The sequence below is a fragment of the Neodiprion fabricii genome, chromosome 3 (genome assembly GCF_021155785.1).
Source record: "Neodiprion fabricii isolate iyNeoFabr1 chromosome 3, iyNeoFabr1.1, whole genome shotgun sequence".
NCBI lineage: Eukaryota > Metazoa > Arthropoda > Insecta > Hymenoptera > Diprionidae > Neodiprion > Neodiprion fabricii.
Window position 1 is genome coordinate 27,660,151 of NC_060241.1, and position 13,657 is coordinate 27,673,807.

Below are 13,657 nucleotides of genomic sequence, written 5' to 3' on the forward strand. Positions count from 1 at the left end.
AAACTGTAGCACGATATAAGAATCAGAAATTACGAATTTCGAGAGTAGTGCCCTAGTGCAAATTATTTTGTGATAATTACATCGTCAAAGCATATCGCCCCATGTCTCTCCGCTTCAGCCAAGAACGGCTTCGTATTCTGCGTTTCAATTTTCGATCACCTTGTTTCTTCAATGCAACAAAAACCAGCAAACGATCCAGCAGAAAAAAATGCTCCGTGGCGCCGGGTTTCTGAATTGAGCACCTAATTACGATGACGTCACGTGCATTGGATTTCTTGGTGATCTGAGATAGCTCGGTTACCAATAACGGATGTATGAGAAAACAATCAATACGGACGAATAATAAAAATTCGCCTTACATCATCCCGATATAACTGTTTACATAAGTAAACGACAATCGTTTAATCAAATCCTGAAACTCCACCTTCAGCTTGCTTTAAGAAACTGACGGGCAAAACATGATTATTTTCATGCGTATTGACGTCAGTTAATAAGCATTTACTGAAGGTATGACCGAAGCTTGGAAAGTCGGTTTAGTTGATCTATACTAACCAATAAAGTGTAAGATGAAACAATATTTTTCCTGCATAGGCGTGGTGGAAAAACAACAACTGACTTTATAAATCAAGCAACTCAAGTTCCCGACATAGCCAATCTTTGAGGTGAACCGACTCAACTCGTCGTGTCAGTCATAATTATTGAAGTGTTTGAAAATTCCTTAAAACCTCAAACAAAAGTTGTTCGGAGTGAAATAAAAAATTGTAGAATACCGAATGGTTCCATATTATCATGAAACATACTCTGGTACTTGTGCTCAGCTGGACAATTATTTCTTAGTAAGTCGGCGAAATATTTCATACAGTATTTCGTATATCAACGTCTATCAACGTATCGATCAACGTTTAATATTAACACAAAATTTATTTAGCACTTCTTGCGATGAAATCGACAGTCTCACCTTTCCGGATGGTTTTCTTTTCGGCGTTGCAACTTCATCTTATCAAACTGAAGGAGCCTGGAACGAGAGCGGTAATCGCTTCGCGTTATTAAAGATAATTCAGTATTTTTTTTTTGAATGAAATTCTGTGATAATGACCGCAAATATTATTTAAACCAATTAATCATTTCTCGTAGACAAAGGAATAAGCATGTTTGACTCTTGGTCGCATACCTGTCCAGACTGCATAAGAGACAGAAGTCACGGAGATATTGCTTGCGATTCTTACCATAAATACAAAGAAGACATCACGTTGACCAAACAGTTTGGAGTGAGTTTTTTGTTCAAAATTATCGTTGGATACAATTTTCATGTTTCATGTTGTCAATACTAATTTCTTTACAGTTCAACTATTATCGCTTCTCAATCAGCTGGGCGAGAATTCTCCCAGCTGGATTCACACACTATGTAAACGAAGAGGGTATTCAGCACTACAAAGATATTATCAAGTATTTACGGAAAAACAGTATCGAGCCTATGGTCACCATCTACCATTACGACCATCCGCAAATACTTGAAGACATGGGTGGATGGACCAACGAGTTGATGGTAGAATGGTATGCCGACTATGCAAGAATCATTTTTCAGGAATTTGGTCCGATGGTCAAGATTTTCACAACTGTAAATGAACCACAAGAGATGTGTGCAGGCTATAAGAATAACGGAACAGCCCCTGGTACGTGCGACAAGTTATACGAATACAATCCTGTACGTTAGGGTGGTCCTCATTTAGAATGTTGACGAATTTATTCCAGTCCTCCCCACCAAATCAACTATAAATAATTCAAAACCAATTCACAATTTTTTTCAGATTTTTATATCAACTGTAACCCGTGCCTGTAAGAGGAAGGATTTCCCAATTTTTAAAAGTATGTATTTTAATACACGTGTTTCGGACATGTTCTTAGTATATATTTTAATGTAAGAGTAATAATGTTCGAAAAAATCCATGAATATGAGGTTCTAATGAGCATTAGTGCTACTATCTGAGAAAAAATTCACATCATCATACCAGATAATATAGACAATTGCGTTTCTTATAAATAAAAAGAAAAAGTCAAATTTCTAGGGTGTGCAATTCGTCGAGATTGGTTGGTATGATGATGTGAATTTTTTCTCAGATAGTAGTACTAATACTCACTAAATCTTCGCAATTACAGATTGATTCGAACGTCGTCACTCTTACAATAAAATATATGCTGAGAATGTATCTGAAACAGGTGTATTTTAAGTGGTGATATCCATCCATTTACAGGCACGGGTTAGAATTGATATAAAAATCTGAAAGAATTATGAAATTGTTTTTGAATTATTTATCGTTGATTTGGGGGGTGGTCTGAAAAAAAATCATCAACACCCTAAGTACGAATCACCCTACTGTACATGCTTGATATATTTGTAATATTCTGAATTTTCCGAATCACTTCAGGTAAGCTGTTGCCGCACAATATCGGATATTACTTGTGCATCCACAATCTTCTGAAGGCCCATGCTACGGCCTATCATATATACGATGAGGAGTTCCGAGCATCCCAAAACGGTATAATTAGCATTAACAATCCTTGCAGCGGGCAGGTTTTAGATGACTCGAATGACACGATTGCTGCTGACACAGCATTTCAATTTTACTGTGGAATGGTGGGACATCCTATCTACATTGGTGATTATCCACCAATTGTAAAAAAACGGGTAGCCCTGGTTAGCAAGTACCAAGGTTATCACAAATCTCGTCTCCCCAGGTTCTCTCCCGAATGGATATCGTACATAAAGTATGAACATCAGCACGAATACAAAACTTTATATCTCCAGTTTGCGGACCGTGAGAAAAATTCTTGTAATTTTTTTTATTTATGCACAGAGGAACAGCTGATTACTTCGCTCTTAATCAATACACTTCCGAAATAGTTCATTCTGATCCAGACGAAGCTCGTGGAATATACAAGAGCGACTCTGGCATAATAAATATGAGAAAATCTACCTGGCACAATTCATCTATTTATTGGTTGAAGGTAATCAATGCACGCAAAAAACGTTTTATCGCAAATTTACTACAAATGTTAAACGTGCGTCAAATATCGCTCTTCGGAAGTTGGACTTTATCGCTTGCTTTTCACACGCAGTCAGTGCCCGAGGGTTTTGGAAATTTACTGCGGAAGATCAAGGATGAATACAACAATCCTATAGTATACGTAACAGAAAATGGATTTCCTGACCATGGCGAACTGAACGACCTAGATCGAATAAACTACTTTCGTTCGTACTTGGAAGAATTAATTATCGCTGTCAAACGTGACGATTGTCGTATTTTAAGTTACACGATTTGGAGTCTCTTGGATAATTGGGAATTCGGCTATGGTTACACGTGAGTAATTTTGGATCTCCGTGAAATTTATCGCAACATTGAAATCATCGTGCGAATCCTAATCAACGAATATTTTTATTGTTTGGGTTCACGGATAGTACTCCGTTTGGGATCGTCAAGGTCAACTTCAACAGTACCAGCAGGGAGAGAACACCCAAGTTATCAGCGTACTGGTGGACAGAAGTTATTCGAACTCATCGCCTTCAAGATGTTCCTAAAATAAACGATACATTAGCGAAGATTGAAAGTGTTTGGAAGAGTAATCACAGATAATGACGACGTTCCAAATGACATTGAAATCATACACATCCATATGCAGTATCGAAGTTACAAAATTACAAGATCACTCGGATCTTATTTCTGTAATTACTGGATTTACAATTACAAAAAGTCAGACAAAATATGCTTCACAGAGTTAAAGTTGGAAACTCATTTAGTATAAGCATGAATTGATTATTTTGGATTGATCAGAACAAAGAGTAACGTGTAAAAATAAAACAAACACACCACAGTACATGTGCTATCTATACGTTTCCCTCGTCTTTGTGTCACTCGTACCTATTCGACGGATAAATGTTCAATTTGTGGAGCATGTATTCTCACATGTATTCAACAACTAAATTTAATTTAGCAAGATAGAAAATCCGAATGTTCTCAACATGTCAACGAGCTGCAGGTGATTATGTGAACAGGATACCGCCATCCAATTTACAGCCCCTAGCATTCAACTACAATGCCTCTTCACCGTATCTGTTGCTTGTAGATAACTTGAAGTAGCCCACAATGATGTTGGGCGATTTGATCTAAGAATGTACTTGATGCCGGATGTTCCGACATTATTCCCATGTTCTTTCACAACATGCTGATTGATCATAGAGATACTTGTATCCTTCTACATGACAATGAATACGAACCTTTTCAGCGCTACCAAATCAGAATGAACAATCCTTGCTCCTATATGTTTCAGATTGTAGGAATGGTATTATTCCTATTGAGAGACCACTTGAAAAGCAATATCAATAAATAAAGTATACAGATCGTCGAAGAGACAACAATAGAATTCTATCAAATGTTTTGTTGAATTCCTCCTTTAACTTTGACAATAATAGGACCTCCGCCGTAGATAAACTCAAACTTTCGGATGGGACGCCTATTTATTCAAAGGCTCACAAATCACCATTAATGGTATCAGTGTGTAACGAAATCAAATATTTATGCTTTCTGACCTTTAAAATAATCTGCATCACAGGATCTGAGTAAGCTAAGATTATTAAAGGACTATCAAGGGGACAAGCTGTTTTTCAATGAAGTAAAGACACTTGATAATTCAACGTAGTCTTGTAGTACATGCATTTGAGGAGAAATTTTATTGGAATAAATAATGTGCCATTCTTTTTTTTCACGGCTTATTCTTCGATTAGTCAACAGATTATTATGTGGCAGCATTAACCAAATATTTTTTTTGGCTCAAACAATTTTTTTTCAATACTTTGACAAACAAAGATAATATTAGCATTCTAAAAAACATTCATTCGTATTACAGTCAAGTGCTTATTGTTGCTCAGCAAGGTTAATCATTTATTTACTGTATAAATTTAATTTACTTACGGTACACAAGCGATAGCTGTTATTGCGAAAATAATATCTGTCCTGAAAATAATCTATGTATCAAAGTCACGTTACACGTAACAACGTAAGTAATAACTCTAGCCAATATTCAATTTTCTGGGCTCGGGTCACGAATATCGTAATGAAAAACGTGTAATTTACGATACGCGATACTAGTTGATACCCTTTATACTGTTTCGTACAGATTTTTGGCATTTTTCGTGAGGATATTGGTTTGAATATATCGAAATTTAAAATATGTATTACATAATGTTGAATAATAGTAAAACGCAAAGATTTATCTTCTCTGATCGTAGTTCATAATATTATTTCAACGTATTTTTGCCCACTTATATGTAACATTACATGAACGTAACGCCTGTTGCGAAATTCTCCAACTTTTTGACATCGTACGAACAGTTGCTGATATTAAAGTGAAATTTTTGAACAGTCTTATGCAGACAACCCAAATATGCTCACTAGCTATCAAGCGATAGCTCTGATATGCGTTAATATGTCGTGTCGTGCAAATGGCGAATTAAACGAGAGTGTCAATAGGAAGAACAATAAAACTTTTCACAAACAGGAGTGAGTGGAGAGGGGATGGAGAAGACAGGATAAAGCGCAACAACATGTCTTCAGTAATTTGTAGCAACAACATCAGGAACAGGTATATAAGTTAGCCTTGCGATGTGAATTTACACTTAACGTCTCCTCGTCGAAAACCGTATAAACCACTCACCCTGGTTTTCGTGTATCTACATGTAATATCTTTAAACGCAAAATTTTTCTACCTAAAACAAAGTTCACTGTACACCTTGAAGAAGCTACTCTATTTGCCAAAAAATTGATTTTCCCTGTAGAGATCATATAATATTTTACAAACTTTGATAACACCATGAAATATATGTTCATCATTCTAACGGGTTGCGTAGCTATTTCGAAGTGAGTTAAAGCAATATTTTATGTAACGAACTGATGACTGTCAATCACATTTTAAACTGTAAAATATTTCCAGAATTTCTTGCCATGAAGTGGACAGTCTCACTTTCCCAACTGGAATGCTATTTGGAGCTGCCACTTCGGCATTTCAAACCGAAGGGGCCTGGAATGTTAGTGGTAAGCACCTTGTTGTTTTTACAGTCCTTACCGCTGATAAAGTATATACGGTTATTGCCGTACATATTTCAACACATTTACGGTTCTAGACAAAGGAGTAAGTAATTGGGATTATTGGACTCATCAGTGCCCGCAGTGCATAGCAGATGGGAACAACATAGAGATAACTTGTAACTCTTACTACAAGTACAAAGAGGATGTGGCTTTACTTAAGAAAATTGGTGTGAGTTTTCAACAAAAATAAATGCTAACAATCTTTTTCATGCAAAATGGCTCCAAGTGATGCGAAGCAATTGTGCTATAGACACTTTAAACTCGTATTTGTTTATTTTACGTTGTAACGTTCAAGAGAACCACCGGCACCAAAAAAATTGGTTACTCCAGTATCCATCAATTCATCGTTGAAAAGACTTCGTAGTGACACAAATTGAGCATGGTAATGGACAAACTGTATCGAGGCCGGTGGTGTAGCATTAATATACTTATTTGAATATCACGTGCGGAGTGAAATCCATATTATGCCACTAGTTCGTGATTGGTAGAAATAATCTGTGAATACGAATCCACTTTCCGATTCTCTAACGCTCAATATGTTGCAGTTCAACTATTATCGGTTTTCGATCAGCTGGACACGAATTCTTCCTCACGGACTTAAGACCAAAGTGAACAGAGCGGGTATTGAACACTACTTAAATTTGACGAAGACGTTAATTGCGAATGGTATTGAGCCCATGGTGACCATATACCATTTCGACCACCCGCAAACGCTAGAAGACATGGGTGGATGGATGAACAAGCATATGGTGAAATGGTTTGCACAATACGCTCGAATTATCTTCAAAGAACTGGGGCCTTATGTTAAAATCTTTACAACCATTAACGAACCGCAGAAGCTGTGTCAAGGCTATGAGGGAAACAGTATGAGCCCTGGTACGTACAGCTTTCAATGCCTGCCACAATTTCGTCGAGACTTGTGCCTCGCACAGTTCTGAACCAGACGAATAATATATATTTGTTACATTTTTTTACAGGCAAAAGTTTACTCGATTACGGAGAATACACCTGCATAACCAACGTTTTGAAAGCTCATGCTACAGCTTATCACATCTACGACAAAGAATTCCGTGAAACTCAAGGTGGTCAGATTGGTATTACCAATCCTTGCGACGGATTCGTTTTTGACGAAACGAATGACACCATTTCCGCCGATATAGGTTTCCAATTTGGCTGTGGAGTGATTGGGCATCCTATTTACAAGGGCGACTTTTCGAAAGTGATGAAAGAGAGGATAGCCAATTACAGTAAGGCAGAAGACTATCCAGAATCACGTCTTCCCACGCTCACGGAACAGTGGATATCATTTATAAAGTATGCACTCGGGTCAAACTTTGACATTTTTCGTTTGCGAATGCACTTTTTCATCGTGAGTAAGTCAATTTCTGCCCACCATTTTATAGGGGAAGCTCTGATTACTTTGGTCTGAATCACTATTCGTCCGTCATCTGGCTGCCTGATCCAAACGAAACCCCTGGAAGATATTCCTCCGATTCTGGTTTAATACGCAAGACTAGACCCGAATGGATTACTGGATCGGATTCCACGACGAAAGTAAGTACGAAGCTAAATCACTTTCTACCGGTCAACGGGTTAACGACAAGTATTCCAGCCTCATTCCTGATTTCAGATCGTGCCTGAGGGGTTTGGCAATTTGCTACGAAAAATCAAAGAAGAATACGACAATCCGCTGGTCTACGTCACTGAAAACGGATTCCCTGACCACGGTGAAATGAAGGATTACGATCGAATAAAATACTACCGTACATACATGGAGGAAATGTTTAAAGCCGTCAAACGGGATGGCTGTCGGGTCGAACGGTATACGATTTGGAGCCTGATGGACAATTTCGAACTGAATTCTGGCTACGCGTACGTAACTTTCTTGTATCTTGAACTGCATGCGTACATTTCGAAAGCTTTCACAACTCTGAAAATCTTCCATGCCTGCGTCACGATTTATTTACAGAGCACGCTTTGGCATCATAAAAGTAAACTTCACCAGCCCTAACCGAGAAAGAACACCGAAGCTCTCCGCGTCATGGTGGAAATTTATTCTTCGAACTCATAAGCTTCACGATCTTCCCCGTAAATATGCAGCCGCGGAACAGAACGTCACCAAAGGATCGCGCTAAGCTATGAGTTCCCAGATGTAAGTGCTAACAAATAATTCACCCTATAACTTCAGTAATTATTGTTGACCGACATTCATACCAACGAATGTAGAAATATTCGAGTTGACGGTAAAAGAGTAACATTGTGTAATTTGTTACCCATTTATTCAACAGATTCAAAATGGAGAATTTTTTTTTTTTTACATACATAAAAAGTCGGGAGTGGACCAAATAAGATTGACGATAACTCTAAGCATTGAAACAATTTCTTTCTACATTGTATATATAACGTTTTGTATGCGGAAAATAAAAACTGAGTTTCGTCTGCCCAGTCTGAATGTATTCTAAATTTGTCAGAAAATCGAATGAGAGTTTCCAGAAATACGAGAAAATAATTTCACCAGAAGTGTAACATATCTTAGTAGAATCGTTAAAGCTATTCTGTTGCAATTCTACGAAGAATATAAATCAATAATACCGGCATACTGCAAGCAAATTGTAAAACCTCACTCAGCTGTCCGTTTTATAATTAAAATGTACGAAAGTGCAAAAAGCTGTAGAACTAAACCGACAAAACAAGGCATTGAGTTGTCAATTTCAGATAATGACAAAATTCTGTCGACAGACGGAAAATTAAATTAAAATAAATTACTATTTATCTATGAGAAAATATTCAGTATGTTCCAAATAAACTAGTCACGTATCAGCTGCCACCTGGTCTGTCAAACTTCAATGAGAGTATCGGGGTTATTCGAGAATAGCTCTTAAACTGAGGATGTAACGCACATCTAACTACCGCCAATCTTGTCTATGCGGTTGGCACATTTCGAGTTGCGATGTGTACAGCTAGGACCGAATTGTCGGACAGCGCGTGCAATTGGATACTGAGCGAAACCCTGCGGGACTTTAACATGGGTGATTATCGTGGGGAAAATGTATATTTTATCAAAATTGATTCAAAATCCATTAATAGCTTATCGCAGTCTCATACAGCATGGACGGTCTTAGATCGTACCTATTTTTGGATATTTGTTTTGAAGAAAATGAAAACACTATTCATAGTATTAAGAACATTTCGGAATTTTTTCATTGAAATTAAAGTCAAAATGGCGGCATGGCGCATATAAGTAGCGAACAATCACGTTTCCAATCCGGCGATGCAGATTTCTCGGTCAATTTTTATCCAATCGACTTTAAATTTTGACAAAATCTTTAAAACTTGCTCATCGATTCGACCTCGTGTTTATATTTTTGAATTTCTATCCCTAAATTTTGGTATGACATTTTTTTAGCAATTTTATGTTGAAAAAAAAAATAAGAACTAGTGCTCATAAAAACTAAAAAGCATACAAAGTAGTGGAGTTGTTGACGGAAGTAGCGCAAGAATGTTATTTACCTTTCGGTCTGTTATTTTCATTATTATTATTGAAACTCTTGCTTCTGACATTATTGGCTGGAAAACATGAACGTGGAATCAGCGTAAGCAGCAGAATTATTTCTTACTACAGTGAAAAAAATAAACTCATATTGATCAATTATTATTGAAAGTGCTTACTAATTGTCTAGATTTGATGAACTCCGTTCATTCAGCGCAAACAGTGAATTGAAAAAGAATGCAGTGTATGTTTTTCCCTCGCACTTGTTCAAATATCTGCTGTAGCGACGAACTCCATCCGTGGTATAATATGAAACAGACGTCGCATTAATATTGGAAAAATACTGTACACTCAATTACAATAGAGTTTAATATTAATTGCAGGAATTAATTTCATTGTTGCGGTGTAATATTCATCTTTTTATCATTGTCCTACGAATCGTATAGTATAATGTGGAAACAAAAGACCTCTGCGGCAAGTTCCTGTATAATGGGTATAACATTAAATGTTACAAAAAAAAATATTTGTAAAAATGAATTTACGGTAAAGTTGCAGCGTTGCCACGTACAATTTCAATTCCACGCTACAGAGTGAAATAATTATAATCATGGAATATTGCATATGTTTAGTTGAACGCAACGCAGGATGTATTTTACATGTACGTCAAAGAAGTTGATCAAAATCACACCATTTTGCGGCACGGATATTCTACTATCTATCAGAGTTACGGATAATTTAATGGATATGTGATGTACATTTACTTATATGCGATAAGAGATCGAGCCGGATGGAAGAACAGCTGATGATCCGTGTAATTATCAGCGAAATGGGAAATACACACCTGTACCATATCCGTTGGGCTACTTTAATTCCACCCCAATTTCCATGCTGCAACTTTTGAACGGCACCCCCAAGGTCCCAAAGGCACTCGCAATTACTCGCTGTAAATAATAAATCAGACCATACAAAGCCTCGGTTAAGAAGATTAACAAGCCCGCCGTTTAGTTATCATATTTTCATTCAGACACCCATCGCAAACACAATACCCATTTTGCTTGTGAAAACGGGACGTTCCGCGATGAAAACTTTAGCAACCGTTGTCCGTATATCTAACACTGTAAAATTCTAAGCTGCCGAAAGGTGCAGGCGCAAGTAATAATTGAAAGAAAAATTTGAAAATATAAGCAAATACGTGCGTTGCACGTGTGAAAACCAAACAGAAGAAACAAGCGAAAAACAGATTACGAAAGAGAAAGAGAAAAAAAAATAAATAAATAAATAAAAAACGAAAGAGCACGGAAAAAAGAAGAAAGAAATGACGACCGATCGTTGCGGATAAGATGGCTGGTTTGCAGTTGCTACCATAAGTCAAGGGCTCCGAGAGAGTGGCCGGCGTAGTTCTCCGCTGGGAGCGACGATACAATCTGAGCTCCGCTGACAGTCGCCTCACTCCTTCGCCACCCTCGCGAACCCCTCTGAACCCGGGAGGTCCCAGAGGTTCCTTCGCCGCGCGGGAATCTCCCCTGACACAGAGAATAGATGACTTGAGAATTTCATCTGGTACGTTGTTTTTTTTTCAACAACTACCACCTACGACGACTTATCTCTGCGACATGTTCTCTGCTTGAGATATACAGATACACTCGAATACAACACACAAGCGTTCGGTACAATTAAAAATTATTATTCCAGCCGGCGCAACGCGAAAGAGCTCAACGACCGTTGTCTCGATACTGCCCAAACACCGAGGTGTTTTTTCTCTCTTTGGTCGGCGTGTCATTTTACGAAGACTGACGTTTGGGCGGGGAAAAGGAGAGCCGACGTTCGGGACATCTTGTAGATACAGTTGGCTCTTCGTACGCGTCCCCCAAATGTCCCGCCACCTTTTTGCTTCGATATTTGTCGTTATTTTATTTATTTTTTTTCTTAGTCAGCTTTGTCCTCCCGACAGGGACAAAGCTCGTCAATTGCCAAGTTCATAATCTAAATCACATACCTACCTGCTCCATTTCCGTAGCTGGCACAGGATAGGTTCCCCCACCGTCGACAGGTTCGCTCCCTATTTGTCCACATCGAGGGAATTACTCGTGTTCCAGGTGCTCGTGTCGTGCGAGGAACGATTAACCTCTGCAACGTGACGTATATCTATATCACACGGACAGACAGGTCGACTTCGAAACGTCGAAGAGGAAAACGCCATATTGCGCAGAGGAGCCCGACGCTCGCCGAGGACCACCCCGTGTATTTTACGCTCACAATCGATCTCGAGCCATTACCGTGTGGATCTGTATGCTCGGCTTGCCGGTTCGCAATTAATATACCAGCTGAGCTAGCTGGCCAGCTCATTAAACTATGCCGTACGAGTACAATCCTCAATTAACAAGTGTTTGTGCAATGATATATCGCTCCTCCACGTACCCGACATACATTACTTATTGTTAGTCGTCCGTGTGATTCGACGTCGGAGGAAGCGGCGCGAACGAGTTTTAGATGCATTTTTTATAAAGTAGAGATGAATTATTCAAAGCCTGTTAACAGACACTTTTTCACCTGCCCTACGCCCACGGTTATCCGCAACGCCTACCACTCGCACGGCTTGTGCCTTTTTATACGTACAAATATGCGCGGAGGTATATACGCATGTATACTGTATAAATGAGGTAAAATTTACTCATCTTAAATAAATTTGATTCCCCGTGTTGATTTGCATCAAAATGGGCACCATCAAGACTCGGAGTCTTCCCAGTTCTCTCCAAGAGCACCGGCAAATCAATTTCGACGAGTTCTTGTATACGAATCGTGGAATTGGGCGCGAGCTGAACCGCATATATTTTAATAGGTAATTTCACGTTGCCGTATTTGCGCTTCGGCATTTCCGCCCTCCTCGCACCCAGTCGCCTCGCCGATATTCATTATGGGAAGCAATGAAAAAATTTCGTGCCGACAGCTCTTGCTGTCACAAAAATACGCGATTGACTCTGCTGCCGAAAAGTTTCGCTCGACTTGTCGATCGGAATTTTTTATCATCGACGAATTTCATTCCGCCGTATTTTGCAACTGAACAACACACGTACATACGTATCTACAACCAGTGTTTGACAACTTTAATCCGCAAAACTTGTTTCCATGAACTGAAATTCCTCGACGAAGACAGAGTACGTGTCGGGAGATTCTTCAAAGGATTTATACGCGCACGGCATGGGTTCCGATCGCCTACAACCGCACGACCGCTCCCTGGTTGAATCCTGCAGGTCTCCGTACGGCAACATATCAAAACATACACATTTTTATTTGTAGGATAAATAAGTCCGCCGTGTTTGAAACCCTAGAGGTTACATGCCAGCCGCTCTGCGGTAACGCTATTGCATGGCTATGTCTCGAACGTATGACTGTTGTACGTACACTTGCGACGACACCTTGACGCATTTTTCGGTATTCCATTCGAATCCGTGTAATCTATTATACGTGCCACTTTGATTTCGACGTGCAAAATATTCGAGCTAACGTGGATGCGGAGATTTCCGTTCCGTGGACGTTACTTCGAGAGCAAATGATGGGTAATAATAGTATTGAATACGGTAGAAAAATGTGCGGAGAAAATATAAAGTTGGTAGGCGGCAATTCTCGAATGGAAGTTGGCGCTCTTCGAAAGACCGTGTACCCATCACCGAGTAGTAGAAGTTCTCTTAGAGCCTGAAAGGAAAAGGTACGTGCGAAGATAAACTGAGATGTCGATCTTCATCTGGCGCGTCAGCAACTCTTTTGGCAGACCTACATTTCCACGCACGCCTTCTGTCACTCCGTATCTCAAACTGAAGCCGATTCGTCTGTTAGCAAATTCAGCACATACTGCAGTGCAGTATAAATATCAACCCCTAGGACGATGTCTGCCCGCGAAAAGTTTCTATGCAATATACACGAGTGATCCGATCTGCGTGTCGAAAAAAATTACAAGGTACGTACGGAAGTTAATAAATATGTTGAACAAGTCCGATGAGTGACGGTAAATATCGGTTTGTATCCGCGC

The 13,657-nt window shown here is 39.0% G+C and overlaps 2 protein-coding genes and 1 long non-coding RNA gene across 4 annotated transcripts; 2 read left to right on the plus strand and 1 right to left on the minus strand.

Moving 5' to 3' along the window:
- The first annotated feature begins 646 nt into the window (after positions 1 to 646).
- LOC124177842 (myrosinase 1-like) lies at positions 647 to 3,873 on the plus strand. Its single transcript, XM_046560709.1, has 8 exons — positions 647 to 836; positions 929 to 1,029; positions 1,135 to 1,268; positions 1,343 to 1,673; positions 2,427 to 2,766; positions 2,856 to 3,006; positions 3,118 to 3,359; positions 3,458 to 3,873. The coding sequence occupies exons 1-8, from the start codon at positions 790 to 792 to the stop codon at positions 3,630 to 3,632; spliced, it is 1,521 nt and encodes a 506-aa protein (XP_046416665.1). The 5' UTR covers positions 647 to 789; the 3' UTR covers positions 3,633 to 3,873.
- A 1,819-nt stretch (positions 3,874 to 5,692) lies between these two features.
- Positions 5,693 to 8,596, plus strand: LOC124177843 (myrosinase 1-like). 2 transcript variants are annotated; one of them, XM_046560711.1, is made up of 9 exons: positions 5,693 to 5,912; positions 5,986 to 6,086; positions 6,176 to 6,309; positions 6,686 to 7,016; positions 7,118 to 7,454; positions 7,544 to 7,694; positions 7,771 to 8,012; positions 8,110 to 8,292; positions 8,429 to 8,596. In XM_046560711.1, exons 1-8 carry the CDS (start codon positions 5,866 to 5,868, stop codon positions 8,273 to 8,275), a joined length of 1,509 nt encoding a protein of 502 aa, XP_046416667.1. In that variant the 5' UTR covers positions 5,693 to 5,865; the 3' UTR covers positions 8,276 to 8,292; positions 8,429 to 8,596. The 2 variants fall into 2 exon arrangements, with proteins under 2 accessions (XP_046416667.1, XP_046416666.1); XM_046560710.1 differs by having other exon boundaries at positions 8,110 to 8,596.
- An 881-nt stretch (positions 8,597 to 9,477) lies between these two features.
- LOC124177844 lies at positions 9,478 to 11,903 on the minus strand. Its single transcript, XR_006869678.1, has 3 exons — positions 11,631 to 11,903; positions 10,993 to 11,153; positions 9,478 to 10,571 (listed from the first exon to the last, which is right to left on the minus strand). It is a non-coding gene; the product is annotated as an uncharacterized LOC124177844 (long non-coding RNA).
- Between the last annotated feature and the right edge of the window lie 1,754 nt (positions 11,904 to 13,657).

What these genes read in the sequence shown, in the direction of transcription:
- LOC124177842 (XM_046560709.1), top strand. Translation starts at nt 790, where the DNA reads ATGAAACATACTCTGGTACTTGTGCTCAGCTGGACAATTATTTCTTA. An exon ending in GAATAACGGAACAGCCCCTG is followed by an intron (nt 1,674 to 2,426) that starts GTACGTGCGACA and finishes GAATCACTTCAG; the next exon opens with GTAAGCTGTTGCCGCACAAT. An exon ending in GAATTCGGCTATGGTTACAC is followed by an intron (nt 3,360 to 3,457) that starts GTGAGTAATTTT and finishes GTTCACGGATAG; the next exon opens with TACTCCGTTTGGGATCGTCA.
- LOC124177843 (XM_046560710.1), top strand. Translation starts at nt 5,866, where the DNA reads ATGAAATATATGTTCATCATTCTAACGGGTTGCGTAGCTATTTCGAA. An exon ending in CTTTACTTAAGAAAATTGGT is followed by an intron (nt 6,310 to 6,685) that starts GTGAGTTTTCAA and finishes AATATGTTGCAG; the next exon opens with TTCAACTATTATCGGTTTTC. An exon ending in GGGAAACAGTATGAGCCCTG is followed by an intron (nt 7,017 to 7,117) that starts GTACGTACAGCT and finishes ATTTTTTTACAG; the next exon opens with GCAAAAGTTTACTCGATTAC.